This window comes from Odocoileus virginianus, chromosome 5 (assembly GCF_023699985.2).
Source record: "Odocoileus virginianus isolate 20LAN1187 ecotype Illinois chromosome 5, Ovbor_1.2, whole genome shotgun sequence".
Classification (NCBI taxonomy): Eukaryota; Metazoa; Chordata; class Mammalia; order Artiodactyla; family Cervidae; genus Odocoileus; species Odocoileus virginianus.
Window position 1 is genome coordinate 18,477,259 of NC_069678.1, and position 16,723 is coordinate 18,493,981.

At 49.9% G+C, this 16,723-nt stretch overlaps 3 protein-coding genes across 5 annotated transcripts; 2 read left to right on the forward strand and 1 right to left on the reverse strand.

Moving 5' to 3' along the window:
- The first annotated feature begins 240 nt into the window (after window positions 1–240).
- On the forward strand, window positions 241–8,996 carry NDUFS2 (NADH:ubiquinone oxidoreductase core subunit S2). The gene is made up of 14 exons (XM_020907056.2): window positions 241–376; window positions 1,169–1,275; window positions 3,480–3,670; window positions 5,165–5,285; window positions 5,456–5,568; window positions 5,993–6,067; window positions 6,237–6,314; window positions 6,455–6,540; window positions 6,746–6,865; window positions 7,539–7,668; window positions 8,041–8,136; window positions 8,307–8,390; window positions 8,529–8,586; window positions 8,777–8,996. Exons 1-14 carry the CDS (start codon window positions 282–284, stop codon window positions 8,812–8,814), a joined length of 1,392 nt encoding a protein of 463 aa, XP_020762715.1. The 5' UTR covers window positions 241–281; the 3' UTR covers window positions 8,815–8,996.
- Window positions 8,997–9,204: 208 nt separating this feature from the next.
- FCER1G (Fc epsilon receptor Ig) lies at window positions 9,205–12,731 on the forward strand. Its single transcript, XM_020907058.2, has 5 exons — window positions 9,205–9,638; window positions 11,483–11,574; window positions 11,741–11,773; window positions 12,192–12,212; window positions 12,373–12,731. The coding sequence occupies exons 1-5, from the start codon at window positions 9,590–9,592 to the stop codon at window positions 12,433–12,435; spliced, it is 258 nt and encodes an 85-aa protein (XP_020762717.1). The 5' UTR covers window positions 9,205–9,589; the 3' UTR covers window positions 12,436–12,731.
- Window positions 12,732–15,283: 2,552 nt separating this feature from the next.
- APOA2 (apolipoprotein A2) lies at window positions 15,284–16,615 on the reverse strand. 3 transcript variants are annotated; one of them, XM_020907065.2, is made up of 4 exons: window positions 16,525–16,615; window positions 16,294–16,369; window positions 15,888–16,020; window positions 15,284–15,518 (listed from the first exon to the last, which is right to left on the reverse strand). In XM_020907065.2, exons 2-4 carry the CDS (start codon window positions 16,343–16,345, stop codon window positions 15,401–15,403), a joined length of 303 nt encoding a protein of 100 aa, XP_020762724.2. In that variant the 5' UTR covers window positions 16,346–16,369; window positions 16,525–16,615; the 3' UTR covers window positions 15,284–15,400. The 3 variants fall into 3 exon arrangements, with proteins under 3 accessions (XP_020762724.2, XP_070323765.1, XP_070323764.1); XM_070467664.1 differs by having other exon boundaries at window positions 16,512–16,603; XM_070467663.1 differs by having other exon boundaries at window positions 16,486–16,573.
- Between the last annotated feature and the right edge of the window lie 108 nt (window positions 16,616–16,723).

Here is a 16,723-nt window from a genome sequence, read left to right on the forward strand (position 1 = left end):
GTGAGGGGAGCCGCTGCCGCCGGCAGCAGCGGTGGCAAGTTTCTCTGGCTCAGCCTTTGAAGAGGCCGTCCGGAGCGGTGGGAAGCACCGTCCCCGGCCTCCCGCGTTTAAGCGAAAGTGAAGCCGAGGCGCAGAACCCGGATGTCGTCAGGTTAGCGATCGGCGACCCAGCCAGCTTGCAAAAGGGCGGCTGCGTGACGCCAATACGCGGGAAGCCCACAAGGAGGCGCGCTAGAGGCACTTCCGCCAGGTTCTCCTTCCAGCAGTCTCCGGCGGGCAAGATGGCGGCGCTCAGGGCTCTGTGCAGCCTGCGGGGCGTCACGACCCAGGTGCTGCGGCCCGGGGCCGGGGCCCGACTGCCGATTCAGCCCAGCAGGTGAGACCAAGGGCTGCGCCCGATGCGCTGTCTCCAGGGCTGGGGTTTCTCAAGTCTGGGAACTCCACGGGCCCTATGACCCCCTAGGAAAGAATGACCCAGGCCCGTGATCCCTCTCCCTGGCCTGCCCTCTCGGGTTCCAGGCCAGTGGTACCTGTTCTGGAGGAGGGAGGAAAGATTGTTTCAGCTCGATCTGCCAGGGATGAAATCATTTGGAGGGAGACTCTGCCCCTCAGCATTAGTGGTAATGTCACTCACCCCCCAAAAGCCCTGCTGCTTCTCCCAACCCCATCAGGGCTGGGGTGCGACTGGTGAAGTCTACTTAGACGCTGTGAAAGAAAAGGAAAGCAATCCCGATGGACTTAAAGGAGGAACGTAAACCAAGAATCCCCGGGCCTCAGTGCGTCCCTCTGGCCATACTTGAGCAGAGCCAAGGAGCCAGCATGCCCCACCCCCCTTTTCTTACTCTTCGGTTGACCTTGAATAAACACATTTCTCGGATTCGTATTCACTAAGATGGGAACCATGAATATGACCAGAAATTAAAGGACCTGGGATCCCCATCTTTGCATGCATAGGGTTGTTGGGTGAAGTGATTCCGGGAATAAGTTATTAGTAAGAATGGAACCTCTAGAGTTCCAGTTTGTTCTGCCAAAGCTACATAGCTCTGTCAGGGACTTGTCATTGGTGAATCCAAGACACCCTGCCCGGGGCCCACATGAAAGTGCGCGGGAACAGGGGAGCCGAGCACTGCTCAGGCCTTTTGCCTAGGATTTGTCATTGCCTCCCCAGAGGCTCTCGGCAGTGGCAGCCAGATGTGGAATGGGCAGAGCAGTATGGAGGTGCTATCATGTACCCCACCAAGGAAACGGCCCACTGGAAACCTCCCCCTTGGAATGGTGAGTGCCCAGGGCCACTGTCCCAACCCACACACCTCCCTGCCCTGCCCTGATTTCTGAGTGCTCTCGAGCTGTCTGTCTGAGGCAAAATTTAGCCCCCAACTCTTTTTGCTTGCAACTTACCGCAAATGATAATAATGATAATAGGGTATTTATCAAGTAGAATATTCCAAGGGAAAAGAAAGAGGAGATTCCAGAGAACCCTTGAAGATCCCTACCAAATTGATATCTTTAGCTTCAGCTTTTTCCAGAGGTTTCATGTATTTCCTGCTAAAGGAGCTTTTTCCCAGGGGCACCCAAATGAAACCTTTCTAAATATGAAACTCCCCCGCACCCTGCCATAAAACTAGCCCTTCTTGTGATTTTTAATTTTGATCAGTGACTCCCTCATTTTCCTAATCCCTTAGGATTGAAAGTTTTTTTTTTTTTGAATTGAAACTTTTTAGTCACCTTTGTCTTTTTTCTTTCTTCCCCTCCATGTCTATTTTCAATATGTCACCAAACCATGCAGTTCCTTTTATAGTAATGTTTCACACCTGCTTATCTTGCCCTTTGTTGGTTTGGTTTATTTTATATTAGACCTTGATTATCTTGGGAATCTCTTTAATGGGTTCGTGTACTGATCTAGTTCCCCTTCAGCTGTCCTATACAGTGTCATCACCATTATCTTCCCCAAACATTGTTTTATACTATGTCATTCATTCTTTTGCTCAAAAACCTTTAGAGGAACTTCCAGGTACCTTTCAAAAAAGTTAACAGTAATAATAGCTGAGTGCTTATCATGTGCGGAGTGTTTTTTCTATGCATTATTTTACTTAGTCATTATAATAACCCTGTGAGAGTGATATTATTTCAGTTTTGAGGAAATCATGGTGTAGGGAAATTAAAAGGTTATCGAGGACACAGGTGGATTTGTATGTGGGTCTGTCTGACTCCACAGCCCACGGTGAAGAATTTTGGTTGCCTGAATAGAGTCTGGTTTCAGATCTCAACCCTCCATTTACTATTGAATGAAGTACCTACTTTCATAGCATTATTGTAAACATTAAAAGAGATGCTAGTGACATAAACCACTTAGTGTAGTGATTGGCTTGTGCTCAATCCTCCCTAAATTTCTAATAATCCTGATAATTGAACCACATCCCCCACTGCCTGCCAACACTAATCTTTTGCCTCTTGGTAGATAAGAATTCCATAGATACATACTTGCTTCTAAGATTTGACATGTTCATTCCATAGCCTAGGATGCCTCTTCTCTCTTCCTATCTGACTCATTCCCTGTATTTAAGAAGTGTCAATATGGCACCCCACTCCAGTACTCTTGCCTGGAAAATCCCATGGACTGAGGATCCTGGTAGGCTGCAGTCCATGAGGTCGAAAAGAGTCGGACACGACTGAGCAACTTCACTTCACTTCGATATCAAGCAGCAGCTTCAAAGCCGAAATGGTGGCTGGAAGTAAAATGGAATTTCAGTTGACGGGCCTATATCTTGCCTCCACAAAGTCATCACAGTCTTCTCTCCTTTCTTTAAATACTTAGCTAAGCAACTTACTTGGCACCTTGTGAATCTGACCTGTGTTACTAGTTTCTCACACGTACTTATTTCCCAAACTAAATAGTAAGCCTCTTGCGGGTACCAGCTGTCAATTAGTAGTGGTAAGGATGAAATATACATTTCCCAATTAGTGGGACATTCAGCAGATACAGCTGGAGAGCAGTGTATCTTAGTGGTTAAGAGTGTGGAGTCTGAAGCTGCCCAGGCTGAGTTAAATCCTGACGCTGCCACTTACTGACTCCGTGGGAATTCATTTATCCTTTCTGGCCTCAGTGTCTTCAGTAAGATAGTTGCTACTTATGTGGTTGTTGACATGATTAAATTAATTAAAGCAAGTAAAGTGCTTAGAGTAGTGCCTGGCATATTACAGAGACTGTATGAATGTTCTCTATCATTTTTTTTGTAAAGGTATTCTGAGTGACATGGAAAGAGTGAGGTTCATGGTCCCTGTCCCTCTCATCAGAAAGTTTAGATCTCCCTTCCCTTTGCCCAGCTGATGGTCTTCTTTTTGGTTATGTTAAAGATTGGGAAATTAGCAGGATATGGAATGGTGAGATGGAAGGTATACAGGGAGATGCTAACTCCTTGCTGTCTTTTGGGGTTTTTCAAAGGAATTACCATTTGGCTCAACTATTTCCCACTTCTCAGATGTGGATCCTCCAAAGGACACATTGGTGTCGAACCTGACTCTGAACTTTGGGCCCCAGCACCCAGCAGCCCATGGAGTCCTGCGGCTAGTGATGGAATTGAGTGGGGAGATGGTGCGGAAGTGCGACCCTCACATCGGGCTGCTGCACCGAGGCACTGAGAAACTCATTGAATACAAGACCTATCTGCAGGTGTGGGGGTGAACGGGGCCTGCTGACGGGACTGGGGGTGCTTTAACCTGGGGCTTTGCCAGGTTGCTGCCCCAGAGGCCCAGAGAAGGAGGGTGTCATGGGGGTTGGGAGGGAACCCTGTTGAGGTTATTGGGACAGCTTTGGTTGGGAGGATGGCAAGATGGAGCAGGGGATGCTGGACTTGAATCATCTGGGTTTGGTTTACCCAGCAATAAGGCTTTGGAGCCAGAGCTCCACTCCTCACTCTTCTCTGGCTGACTTTTGGCTGGCCCCTGCACCTTTACTCCTGTGCCTCAGTTTCCCTGCCCTTAGATCGTACTAGTACGTCAAAGCTGGTGTCCCTGGGGTCAGGGAGAGAGGAGAGAGACGTCAGCTCCCCAGGACTAACAGCTGATTCTTGTATCTTCCAGCATTCTAAGTTTGTTTTCGAAATACTCAGTGAGTCAGAGTGACCGGGAGGGAGTTAGTGACAGAGTTTGCTGTTTTTGGAGAACTCTGTGACCCAAATAGTAAGGGTCAGATTTGAAGAAACTGTATGCTGGGATAGGAATCTGAAGTTTTTCTTTTTACTGTCACGAAGAAAGCTGTTGATAACAGGGCGATGGGATTAGGATTTAGAAGCAGCTGCCTAGAATGTGATTCCCCCAAAGTGTCCCGGCAGTGATGGTTTCTGGCCCCACTGTCCAAAGAGTTAACCCCTGTAGCTTCATCCCGCATCACAGTGACGTCAGGGCAAGAACTGGCTGTTCCAAAGAGAGGCGTCTTAGCTCCGCCTCGTTCCTGGAAACCGAAGCAAACAGCTGGAACTTAGCTTTCTTGGTACTGTGGATGAATCCTTTCTATCTCTTTCTATCCTTCTTGTGCTTCCTTAATTTCTTCCTAAGATTACCTTTCTCCGTCAGTGTCTCAGATAGACATTCTTCTTGGACAGAGGTATCTCTTGGCCCAGAAGACTAGGTTGGCAGTGGTGTGCTGCAGCCAGCTCATCCTGGCTCACAAGAACAGAGTGTTAAATTTTCAGTTCTGTGAGTCAGTTGTTAAACACAGCTATCATTAAAAATTAAATGATGCTAGCTTGCAGTTTAAGATATTAAAAATCCAGGTAAGAAGTATGAAAATCCCCGGCTTTGTTACTGTACTGCATTTTTCTGTGCCGTGTTCTCTAGGCTTTTGCTTTTCTGATATCTGTGTAGTGGAAATACTGTGTGATGGTCTTACTCTGCCCTGTGCTGCCTGTGTTCAGTTACGTAGTGTTGGTAGTTTAAAGTGGGACCTTGTAGGAGTGTTTCTACCGTGGAAATGGGCAAACCCGACAGATCAGGGTCCCCCCCACCTCACCCCTTCTGTGTGTTTCATCCAGCCTTTCTCAGACTCCTGAGATCAGGAAGACACGTAGCAATGACCTCTGATGCCCACTGAGAACAACACTTCTAGCAGCCAGACTGAGGGGTCCTCGGCCTGTTAGATGTGACCCAGGTTTCTCCCTCTTCCCAGGCCCTTCCATACTTTGACCGGCTGGACTATGTATCCATGATGTGTAATGAACAGGCCTATTCACTGGCCGTGGAGAAGCTGCTCAACATCCAGCCTCCTCCTCGTGCACAGTGGATCCGAGGTATGCCCCGTCCCCTTCTTCCTGTGGCCCTTTGTGAGTGTAGCGTAGCGCCTCCGCCCCTTGTCTTAGGAGCGTTGAACCAGAGCCTAGCATACAGACCCCAGAACTGCTCTGCCAGCCTGGATCCCCGGCTCCTGTGCCCGGCTCTTCTTGTCTTCATCTCCCTACAGTGCTCTTTGGGGAAATCACTCGGCTTTTGAACCACATCATGGCTGTGACCACACATGCCCTGGACATTGGGGCTATGACCCCTTTCTTCTGGATGTTTGAAGAAAGGGAGAAGGTATGAGGAGGGAAAAGGATGGGAAAAGGGGAGGAGGTACCTGAGATAGAGAAGGTATGAAGGATATGAGAATAAAAGGAACGCGAACATTTAGGGGGAGAAGGTATATTTAATCTGGGTAACATGTATGTATATATTTAAGTTTTTGTTACATATTTTTATTTATTTCACTGCATTTATTTGTCTTAGTTGTAGCACGTGGGATCTAGTTCCCTGACCAGGGATCGAACCCAGGCTCCCTGCCTTGGGAGCACAGAATCTTAGCCACTTTTCCACCGGGGACGCCCCTGGGTGATATTTCTAAGGCGCTTTGTGTTGTAAAGTGTTGGCTGGGCCCCGAAGGCTGGGGGCGGGGCAGTGAACCACCATGGTGTTGGACTTGGGGACCCAGGACTTTGTCACTGACTCACTGTGTCCCGTCAAGATGTTCGAGTTCTACGAGCGAGTGTCTGGAGCCCGGATGCATGCTGCTTACGTCCGGCCGGGAGGTGTGCACCAGGTGAGCGGGCTCCCCGGCCTGCCGCAACCTCCAGTGCTTGCATGTACCCTCCGTGGCCACTGGAGGGCAGCACCACGGATGGGAGCGCCAGCCCTGTGCCGCTGAGGCAGAACCGGCTCTCCTCTGCAGAAGCTCTATGCTCAGCATTGATCCTCCACTTGTTTTCTAGGACCTACCCCTTGGGCTTATGGATGACATTTATGAGTTTTCTAAGAACTTTTCTCTTCGGATTGACGAGCTGGAGGAGGTAAGATAGGCGTCAGTGGGAAGAATCCCTTTTCCCCCAAGAAGGGTTCGTGGGCTTTTAGTCCCCAGTTGTAAAGAAACACAGAGGTATCTGCGGAGTGTCTTGAGTAGTGTTCATACAGCAGTTTTCTTGATCGACAGATGCTGACCAACAATAGGATCTGGCGAAATCGGACCGTCGACATTGGGGTGGTAACAGCAGAAGACGCGCTGAACTATGGTTTTAGGTGGGAGGACTGAGACTTCTCTCTTTAGGGGCGGGTGGGTTCCAGATTAATATCTTGGCTTCAGGAGTGGCACCTGCCTTGCCAGGCTGGTTTTTTTCTCCCATGCCCAGAGTGTGCGGGCAGGAGAGGGGATGCTAAGGAAGAGAGCAGGCCTCCTTTCTTGGTTTGTGGAAAGTGACCCTTGATTCTATTACACTCTCTACAGTGGGGTGATGCTCCGGGGCTCAGGCATCCAGTGGGACCTGCGGAAGACCCAGCCCTATGATGTTTACGACCAGGTGGAGTTTGATGTGCCTATTGGCTCTCGAGGGGACTGCTATGATAGGTAAGGCCCAAATTCTTTCTTAGCTCATTGTCCCCCTGGTTTTTTCCCTGTCTACCCTTTATCTTAGCTACTTTCTTTTTTCTCATACTTTTTAGTATATATCAGAACACCTGTGTGTATTAGGTTGCTTTTTAAAGCACTTTCATACATGTGACATCTTATTTTACCCTTACATTCTCCTTATGTCTTGGATAGAACTAGTTTTGGCCGCATCTTATAGCTGAAAAAACTGAAGCACAAAAGTTAGAGATTAGCCTGGGATTGTTCTGTCAGTAGTGCTTGAGACTGGAATCCTCCTATCCAGTGCTCTTTCCACTAGATTCTAAGCTTCAAATTCCATTGCTCTTTACTGACCCCAAGAAAAGTTTGCTACCGTTTTCTTTTTGAGTCAATTTGACTCTCACCTCCCAAAAAATGTTCAAGAGAGTAGCAAAAGAGGGAAATACTACAGGACATAGTCTGAGAAAGCTAGGAGAGGATTTGGGAAAGGGCCCGGTACTCAAATCAGAAGACTTAAGTTTTACACAGGTGCCCAGGCCAAGCAGGGATGCCACACTTGGGGAGTGAAGAAAGTACCTTGCACTGTTGAGTTCAGCCCAGCGCATTCTCCCAGTCTCACCTCTGGTCCTCTGGCTGCTCATCTCCTGTTCTTAGTCTGTCTCATCTCCTTCAGATACCTGTGTCGGGTGGAGGAGATGCGCCAGTCCATCCGAATCATCTCACAGTGTCTGAACAAGATGCCTCCTGGGGAGATCAAGGTTGATGATGCCAAAGTGTCTCCACCGAAACGAGCAGAAATGAAGGTTGTTGCCCACTTGTGTCCAGCTCTCTGTGACCCCACAGGCTGCAGCACACCAGCCTCCCTTCCCTCAGCATCTTCCGAAGTTTGCCCAAGTTGGCTACAGGGATAGAAAAAAGGGGGGCGGGGCGACAAGGGGCCGTGACTGGGGAGGAGTGTCTTTGGATTAAATTCTACTTTTCAGTTTTCCTTTTTCAAAGAATTCACTGTGTAAGATTGTTAACCTCCCATACCCTCCTCTCTCTGTATCTTCTCTGCTCACTGACTTATGTGGGGGATTTTAGACTCCCTGGGGTAGAGATTATGTTGTGTGTGTGCAAAGGCCTGCCATCAGTTTGGATCTGGCTTGTTGATGCTCCCTTATTCCTTTCCCCAGACATCTATGGAGTCACTGATTCATCACTTTAAGTTGTACACTGAGGGCTACCAGGTTCCCCCAGGCGCCACATACACGGCCATCGAGGCTCCCAAGGTGAGGCGGGACAGGGAAGGGAGCGACAGTGTGTGCAGTGGGAGACTGGAGACAGGTGTGTGCAATTAAAATTAGGTGAAAGAGAGGACATGAGGGTGAATAGAAAGGATTTTGTTGGCAGAGAAGAATGTCCTTCATGTTAATGAAGGCAGCCAACCTTCTTTGGACAGGGAGAGTTTGGCGTGTACCTGGTATCTGACGGTAGCAGCCGCCCTTATCGATGCAAGATCAAAGCTCCTGGTTTTGCTCACCTGGTAAGAGCCAACCTCAGTGATTCTAACTCTTAATACGTGAATGCAATAATGAGTGACCTTGGTTGAGATCTTTATGAACTTTCATTCCTTCTCCACCTTTCTTATCTCGCCTAATACTTGCTGTCTTAATCTCTCCAGGCTGGTCTGGACAAGATGTCTAAGGGACACATGTTGGCGGACGTCGTTGCGATCATAGGTACAAGGACTGTTGTGCGGTGGAGGCGTTGTAGTCAAGGGACTTTGGAACTCTCATTGGGAACAGAAGCCGAACACTTCTGTTCAACAGACTACAGGCGTGGACTCAGATCCTCAGTCTCCTGGGCACTGTAATGATTTCTAGATCCTTGGTAACATCACTTTTTTTTCTCCTTCCCCTGACCTCCTAGGTACCCAAGATATTGTGTTTGGAGAAGTAGATCGGTGAGAAGGGGAACAGTGTTGGACCTCCCTGCCCTCTGTGGAGCCTCTCCATCATTGGAAATGGGCCTGTGCGTGTGTGTGTGTGTGTATACATGTACTTGAATGCTTAGCTGTCAGGCTTTCTGTGCATGTACTAGAAAAGGAGAAATTATAATAAATTAGCCACCTTCTGGCCCCACACCCAAATTTCTGGTTTGTCTTTCCCAGTATCATACTGTCTTTCACTTTAAAGAGAAACTTGACCATCTACTTCTCTGTTAGACTCAGTCCTTGGCAGTTTTTCCTGTTCATCTCCACCCCCTGTTCTGACTGTTGTTCCACTTCTCCATTCCCCATTTCCTCTTTTCCCCTCACTTCCCCCCATGCCCAAACCTTGCTGCCCGCACTAATTGATAAACTCCTCAGATCAAGACGGGGTCCAGAGTTCCAGATGGGAGAGAAGGGTTATCATGGGGTCTTAGAGAATCCTGAGGGGCAGTTTATCACTGCTCTGTCTCTGAACAGGGCTGGAGTGAGAAGGGGGCTTTAGATAGCCTTTCCCAAGCACAGGCGTCCCCTCTTTCCATGGTGACAGGGGCTTGGTCATTCTAGCTCCTTTCCTTGGTTGGCCCTTCCGGGAGCTGCTCGTTCTCTTGCAGGAAGGGGAAGGGGCCAGAGCTCGGAGGAAGGCGTGGCAGGAAGGGGGGAACTCTGTGGTCAGGGAGCTGCTCACAGCACAGCTGCGCAGTGCCCGTGGAGCGTCAGATCCCCAGCTCTCAGCCCCTCAGCCCCTGCCCAGGATGATCCCAGCAGTGTTCCTGCTCTTACTCCTTTTGGTTGAACAAGCAGGTGAGAGGTTTGATGAGGGACGGTGAGCTGGGCTCCAGGGTGGGAATCAAGGGCCTGTATCTGAGGGACAAGGCGGGAACAGACGGAGGGAGGCCGGCATGGGGCAGGTGGACACAAAGACCCTGAGGCTGGTTCCATCCAGTCCCCATCACAGCACAGGGTTGTTCCCTCTTGTCCCCTTCTTACTTTTTCAGGGCTAATACACACATAAGGCTTCAGTTTGGCAGAGGAGTGGTTCTACGATGTGAAAAGCTGGTCCGGGGGAAAGCTTCCATTTCCCATAATGAGCATTTTCTGTGGGGTGCATTTGGTCTTGTCCATTGGGAACTGATCTCTAGCTGGTTAAATAACAATTATAAAGCCCCCTTTATGAAGGCAGGGGCCTGTCCTTGTGTTTAGGGGTGAGGCGAGGGTAGTTAAACACAATTGCTGCTTCTAAGGGGTTTTCAGTAAGGCACAGCTGACGTGAGGGCGGGCGGCACACATCCTCAGGTCTAGAGAGCTGGGAGTATCAGCTGAGAAATACTGAGGCAGAAAAGGAAGGCCTCTGCAGTTCTGAGGCTCCATCATTCTCTGACCTCTCACTTCTTGCTCTCTTGGAGTTGTCTGTTTTTTGAAGACGGATAGTCACAGCTGGGGTTCGGGGAGGAAGAGGTTAGTGAAACTTAAGGGAAGTTGGGAAATTAAAAAAGATGGAGTGGGATGGACTTCCACCAGCCCAGTCGTGAAGGTGGAGGGAAGGTCTAAGTGAGGGGCTAGTCTGCTGCCATGAGATGAGGTAGCAGGGCCATTGAGGCATAAAAGAGAGGGTGCAAGCTTTAAAAGTGGAAAACCTGGGTTTGAATTAAAAATCTGTCACAACTCTGTGGCCCTAAAGAATTACTTTCCTTGGGCTTGGTTTCATCATCTACAAAATGGCGATGATGTTTCCGTCAAGGGGTAGTTTTGAGATTTATGCAATACTGTGTGTGAAAGAAACGTCACAGCACAAAACGCGCTTAACTGATATCTCACATGCTCACGAGCTCTTCTGATAGGGGTCGGAGCTGATAGAGGCTGGAGTTCAGGCTTTATTTGATTTTTTTCATTGCACAAAACTTCCTCTCTCAGTGGCCCAGAGTGAGTAACAGGGCAGAGTACCCGGAGCCGGAATCCATACAGCTTGCAGTCCTTCCCTTGAGCCTGGGCTGAGACACTCAGTCAACCTTGTGTGCAGAGCCATCGGTATCCATAAGGCCAAGGAAAGCAGGCACCTTTTTTTTTAAATATATTTAAGTGTCTCAGGATGGGGGTGGTGAGGGGGGAAAGCAATGTGGCTGAGGCTAGATGACCAATAATAGAGTGATTGCCTTCCCTCCCTTCCTCAGCTCACATCCTTCCTGTCCAGCCCTCAGCCACAGGTCACAGGACTTAGCAAAGACACCCCTGTGGTTTCTTTGCTGAAGTTTGTCACTGCCTCCCCTCACTTTACCCCTCTGGGCTGAGGTTTTCAGCCCAGTGAACACAAATGGGTCCCTTGAGGGCTATGAAGTGCTCAGTGGTGCCTGAGGAACCCACAGTGCTAAAAAATTGGTTGGGGGCTAAAAGGGGAAGGCTCTCAACTCTCAGAAACTATAAGTTGCCTCACAACAGACTCCTTCACCCTCTTGTCCTACCCCTACCCTAGGGTGAGGGAGAAGACAGAGAGGGAAGAGAAATAGCGATCCGGAGAGGAAGATGAAGTTCTTCCCTTGGAGGGTGCTCCTCAGGCCCCGTCCCACCTCCCAGCGCCCTTCCCTTCTCTGCTCTGAGCAGCAGATCTTCCCTGCTGCCCCTGGCCTGATGCGCACCCTCTGTCCCTTCAGAGGCCCTGGGGGAGCCTCAGCTCTGCTATATCCTGGACGCGATCCTGTTTCTCTACGGCATTGTCCTCACCCTCCTCTACTGCAGACTCAAGGTAAGGCAGGGGCAGGCTGGGCCGAGGGCTGGAAGGAGAGCTGGGAGGCCGGGGGCCGCATGGCTTCGAGGCACGGGGAAAAGGGGATTGGAAGTTCCCCCATGAAGTCTGGAGGGGGTTTGGGCCGACGAACTTCGCCTTTGCTAATGACCTGCCTCTCCTCCAGTTGCAGGTGCGAAAGGCAGCTGCGGCCAGTGAGGTACGAACCCAGCCTCAGAGGGGCGCCTGGAGCTGCTCAGGCTCGCAGCCCTTCTGGGGCCTTAGCCTTGGGGTCTGTGGTCTGTGGAGGGGGGGGGCATGGGACTCAGGTGCCGATCTGTCTAGCTTCAGAGACCCCCCCTCCCACCTCATCCTACCCACCCTGCCAGCTAGCCAAGTCACAAGGGAAATATTCAGCAGGCACCGAGGCAGAACCAAGTGGAGAGTGACCACGAGTACACGAGAGAGCTGAATGTTGTGTATATATGTGTGTTGTAGTGTTGTGGGCAGATGTGCGTTCATGCCCCAGCCTGAGGGAACTGGTCACTCCTGGCCAAATGCTCCCTGGGAGGGCAAGATGTTGAGGGGTCCTGTAGGACATGTCGGTCTCTAATGCTTTGCCCCTTTTGCCTCAACAGAAATCTGATGGCATTTACACGGTAAGTGAACCTGCCTCCCACCCCCTACCCCCTGTCCAGGAAGTCAGCAGAAGAGGGTGGGCTTTTGAGTGACCTTTGGAAGGGGTGGAGCCTGTGGGGGTGGCTAGGAGGCCCAGTGATGGGCTCAAGCTCCTGACTGTCCTTTGACCTCTATCTCCAGGGCCTGAGCACCCGGACCCAGGAGACTTATGAGACCCTGAAGCATGAGAAACCACCACAATAGCTTTAGAACAGACGCCCTTTGTCACTTCCTTCTAACACTCTCCTCCCAGCCCTCATGGTTGGCATCACACATGCCTCCCCACCGTTAATGCCAGTTGACCCTACCCTTGTGATGACATTCTGCCCCCCATTAATAATCACCAGTGATTCCTCCTCCTCGTCAAAGACCTCAGAAGCTCTTCATTGATGTTTATATTCTAGTCTCACCCCTTTATGCCACCCTTCCCCCTTCCCCATCCCCAGGTCCCACTAAACAATGGGAAGGGACTAACATCAATAAAGACACCACAGACTGGACTCTATTCATTCAATCATTTAAGATATTTATTCAGCCTCTACTAGCCTAGGCTGGATACTGAAGATACCATTTCAAGTAAGGCAAACTCAGTTCCTGACCTGCCAGAGCTCATAGTCTAATAGACTTCAGGGTTTTACTTGATTGAGGGATGAATGCTGACTGTGACTGGGGAAAGGAAGAAACTCCTGACCCCCAGGTTCTCTAACATGGAGCTGGAGCAAGGAGTAATGTGTTGGGAGTCTAGGCACATTCAGAACAGTCAAACCCAAGAAATGACTTTCTCACCCAGCATGGCCCTCTGTGTCTGACAACGGAACAAGGTTGGTTTGCAGGCAAGCCTGGCTATCCAACCCCAGATAGTCACCAATCCAGATCAGAGTGGGCTACAGGGAGCAGTGTAAGCACATCTCATAATACACATGCATGTGGGCATTAGCAGAGCTGGAAAGCCAAATGTGCAGAAGGGATGGTGTGACAAATGCTTGTGTGAGACACCCAATAGAAGGTTTAATGGAAGATGTTCTCTGTGGATTCCGGGGCAAGAGGCACCTCAGGGAGCCAGGTTGGGGTTGGAGGAGGGTAAGGCAAAGGGGAGGGCTTTCTAGGTGGCACAGTGGTAAAGAATCCACCTGCTAATGCAGGAGACACAGGGATCTGGATTTGATCTCTGGCCCAGGAAGATGCCGTGGGGGAGGAGATGACAACGCACTCAAGTGTTCTTGCCCCGAAAATCCCATGGACAGAGAAGCCTGGAAGGCTACAGTTCAAGGGGTAACAGAATCGGACACAGCTGAGCATGCAAGCAAATAAAGCAGAGGGGAACAAGTCAGGTCCGTGTAGGAGGCCAGCTCCTCTGAGCGCGTGGGTGAGCAGCGAAGGGATGGCCCTTGTCCGTGCCAGTCCTGTTTCTAGACAGGATTCTGTGGTAGTGTCTGAGTCCCATCTGACGTTGTCACTCCGACCTCTGATCCAGCAGCTCTGTCCAAATGGGCCCAGGTCTCAGGCTTACCGCTGTCTCCCCTCCTACCCCCACCCCAAGCTGGGGAATACTTTGCACTGCATGGTGCCTGACACTTCTCATTGTGTTTCAGCTTGTACCATTTGATCTCATTAGCCCTGTGAGGAAATTCAGGCTCTTTGAAGTTAATCTGTCCAAGGTCATCTTGCAAGTGATGGACAGATCTCTGTCCCTGCATGTTTTGCCACATGCAGGGAAAAAAAAAAAAAAGATACTGAGAAAGAAAGGGGAAGAAAGGAATTTTGAGTGGTAAGGGGCTAGAAGGCCAGACTGAAGAGGTTGATTAATATACAGAAGAGGGGAACAGGGATAGATTGGGAGTTTTGGATGAATATATACACACTGCTATATTTAAAATAGATAACCAACAAGGACCTACTGTACAGTACAGAAAACTCTGTTCAATACTCTATAATAACCTAAGTGGGAAAAGAATTTGGAAAAGAACAGATACATGGAATATGTATACCCTGCTATGTAGGGAATTACCCTGCTATGTGCTTGAAATACAACATTGTTAATCAACTATACTCCAATATAAAATAGAAGTCTTAACAAGTATACAGAAGAAATTGGAGCCATTTCTGATGTCTTGGGAAAAGGTGATTTAAGATGAGATATGAAGGATGAGTCAGGGTAGAGAAGTAAATATTTTGAAGATAAAGTGGAAACAAACTTTTATTGGACATGCCCATTTTCCCGTTTGGGGATTGTAAATCTCCTGCATCAATCCAGCCTGTTTTATGTTCCATTTTGATTTAACCCAGGGATCACAGCTACCAGAATTTCTCAAGTCCTACATGTATACCAAGTTGGAGAACTGTCAGGCCTTGAACTGGCTGTCGTATCTGCTAGTTTTAGGCTCTAAGATAGCTACCAGAATTTAGGCCAGTTCTATGAACAGCACCCAGATAATGGTAAGGGAGGAGCTTCCTTGGTGGCTTAGACAGTAAAGAATCTGTCTGCAGTGCAGGAGATCTGGGTTTGATCCCTAAGTCAGGAAGATCCCCTGGAGAAGGGAAAGGCTACCCAGTCCAGTATTCTTGCCTGGAGAATTAAAGAGTTGGACACGACCGAGGGACTTTCACTTTCTTTTCTTTTCTGGGGAGAAGCATGGTGTCCCCTGGCTCAGATGGAAGGAAGGGGCCTTGGGTGACACCTCTGGGCTCATTTGGGGAAGTGTTTTCCTCTTCATAGTGTGGTAGAGGAAATTCTGAGGGGCGCTCTCATTTCCCGTGACCTCTAGGAGTCTAGGGATTCAGATTATGAATCTTACATGCCTTTCAAGTTACCATGTCCAAGGCAAAGTCTCTTTAGGCCATTCCCAGGCCTATAAAAAGATTCCTTGGGTTTGGAGAAGAGTCACCAGCACCTCACCCCCTGTCATTTCCATCACTGGTCTCGTCAACCCTTTCTCCACCCCTTCACACCAAAATTCCTTTCCTGTTAGAAGCAGATTTCTTTGTTCTTCCTCCTACTCTTCCCCCACAACCCTTATTTCTCCTGGTTCCCCAAACAGACCAGGCTCACAACTTAATTCCTGCAAAGTTTATTGTAGAAAACAAGGAGTGGGTGGGAGAGGAGTTTCGGGCCTGGCCAGTAGGTGTCCCAGGGAACAAACTAGGGATGGGAGACCAGGGTCTGGACACCTCAGTTGGTGGCAGGCTCTTTTTTGGGGTCTATAAAACTGCTCAAGAAGTTAAGCAGGTCAGTCCCAGCCTTCTTGAACAGGGGTGTCAGTTCCTCCTGTGTCTTCTCAAAGTAGGCCCTGGAAACGTGAGGGATTAGAAGTTAGGGTGATGGACGGGTACTGGCCTTCTTGTGGTGGGAGGTGAGCCCCAAGGCCCCAAACCCTAGTGCCTGGTCTGTCCTGGAACGGTGAAGCTCCCAGGAGGGGAGGCAAGCTCTCAACTGGGCAGAGGAACAGATCATAGAGATAGAAATCCGAAGCCCAGTTCCTGCTGCCCCTACCTAAGAGGTCTGAGGGATCTGTAGGGTGATGATGGAATTTCCTCTATTTTTAGACCTCATCCTCCCTAGACCCCCAGCCCTGAGCCCAGTGTTCTGTGGGATCTCCCAACTTCCCTCTTTCTCTCCACAGCCCCCTGGTCCCTGCGCCCCCTTTGCTGAGACTTACTTGGCTTGGGTTTGAAGCTCTGAGCCCTTGGCCTTCTCCACGAGGTCCTTGCCATAGTTGGCCACGGTCTGGAAGTACTGAGAGACCAGGCTCTGCAGATCCGGCTCTTCGGCCTGTCTCCGAACCAGAGCGCCTGCACACACACAGAAACACACACACACACTCTCAGTTGGGTCCCCAGCATGAGTCCCACATCTCTGCCAGCATTCAGCCTCAGCCCTCAGCCCTCTCCCTGAACAGGTATCCAGCTCCAGGTCTTTGGATGGGTTTTCTGGGCGTTAGAGAGGGGATGAGTTTCCTCTTAAGCTCTCTGGTTGCCAGACCCGGGCATAGGAGCACAGACAGAGGGGCGGCCAGGACCTAAGCACCTTCTCCTCCTGGGGAGCCCTCTTCAGATCACACCCACCTTCAAGGCTACAGACGGTCAGGAGCAGCACAGTCAATGCAAGCAGCTTCATGGTGGCAACGGTAGGGAAAGTGGCCTGTGAAGTTGGGGGCAGGGGAGGTCACTGAAGCTGCATGGGCTTCAGCCCTTCCCCAGCGACCCCCTCCCTACACGTCCACCCCGACCCGGTTCCCCCCTTTTCTACATTTAAACCTTTGAATGACACCCTCGCCTCTTACTGCTTTACTGTACCTAGTCAGCGATGCCGTCCTTGCCGCCTGTGTCTGGCCTGGCTGAGGAGGCAGGGGCTATATATCTTTAGGCTTCCCCACTCCACCCAGTCAGGTGATAAGGACTTTGGAGGAGTCCAGTGGGGCAGGGACTATGATGGAGTAAACAAGTTAGAGAAATGGGGGGAGGAGAGGCCAGCATACAGGAGATGTCTGGTGAT

Bases quoted from the DNA above. Each gene is read 5' to 3' on its own strand.
- NDUFS2 (XM_020907056.2), top strand. From the start codon at position 282: ATGGCGGCGCTCAGGGCTCTGTGCAGCCTGCGGGGCGTCACGACCCAG. The intron at 5,569-5,992 runs GTATGAGGAGGG...TGTCCCGTCAAG, and splicing joins TGTTTGAAGAAAGGGAGAAG to ATGTTCGAGTTCTACGAGCG. The intron at 6,315-6,454 runs GTAAGATAGGCG...CTTGATCGACAG, and splicing joins GGATTGACGAGCTGGAGGAG to ATGCTGACCAACAATAGGAT.
- FCER1G (XM_020907058.2), top strand. From the start codon at position 9,590: ATGATCCCAGCAGTGTTCCTGCTCTTACTCCTTTTGGTTGAACAAGCA. The intron at 11,575-11,740 runs GTAAGGCAGGGG...CCTCTCCTCCAG, and splicing joins TCCTCTACTGCAGACTCAAG to TTGCAGGTGCGAAAGGCAGC. The intron at 11,774-12,191 runs GTACGAACCCAG...TTGCCTCAACAG, and splicing joins AGGCAGCTGCGGCCAGTGAG to AAATCTGATGGCATTTACAC.
- APOA2 (XM_020907065.2), bottom strand. From the start codon at position 16,345: ATGAAGCTGCTTGCATTGACTGTGCTGCTCCTGACCGTCTGTAGCCTT. The intron at 16,021-16,293 runs GTGGGTGTGATC...GTGTGTGTGCAG, and splicing joins GACCGTCTGTAGCCTTGAAG to GCGCTCTGGTTCGGAGACAG. The intron at 15,519-15,887 runs GTAAGTCTCAGC...TCACGTTTCCAG, and splicing joins GAGCTTCAAACCCAAGCCAA to GGCCTACTTTGAGAAGACAC.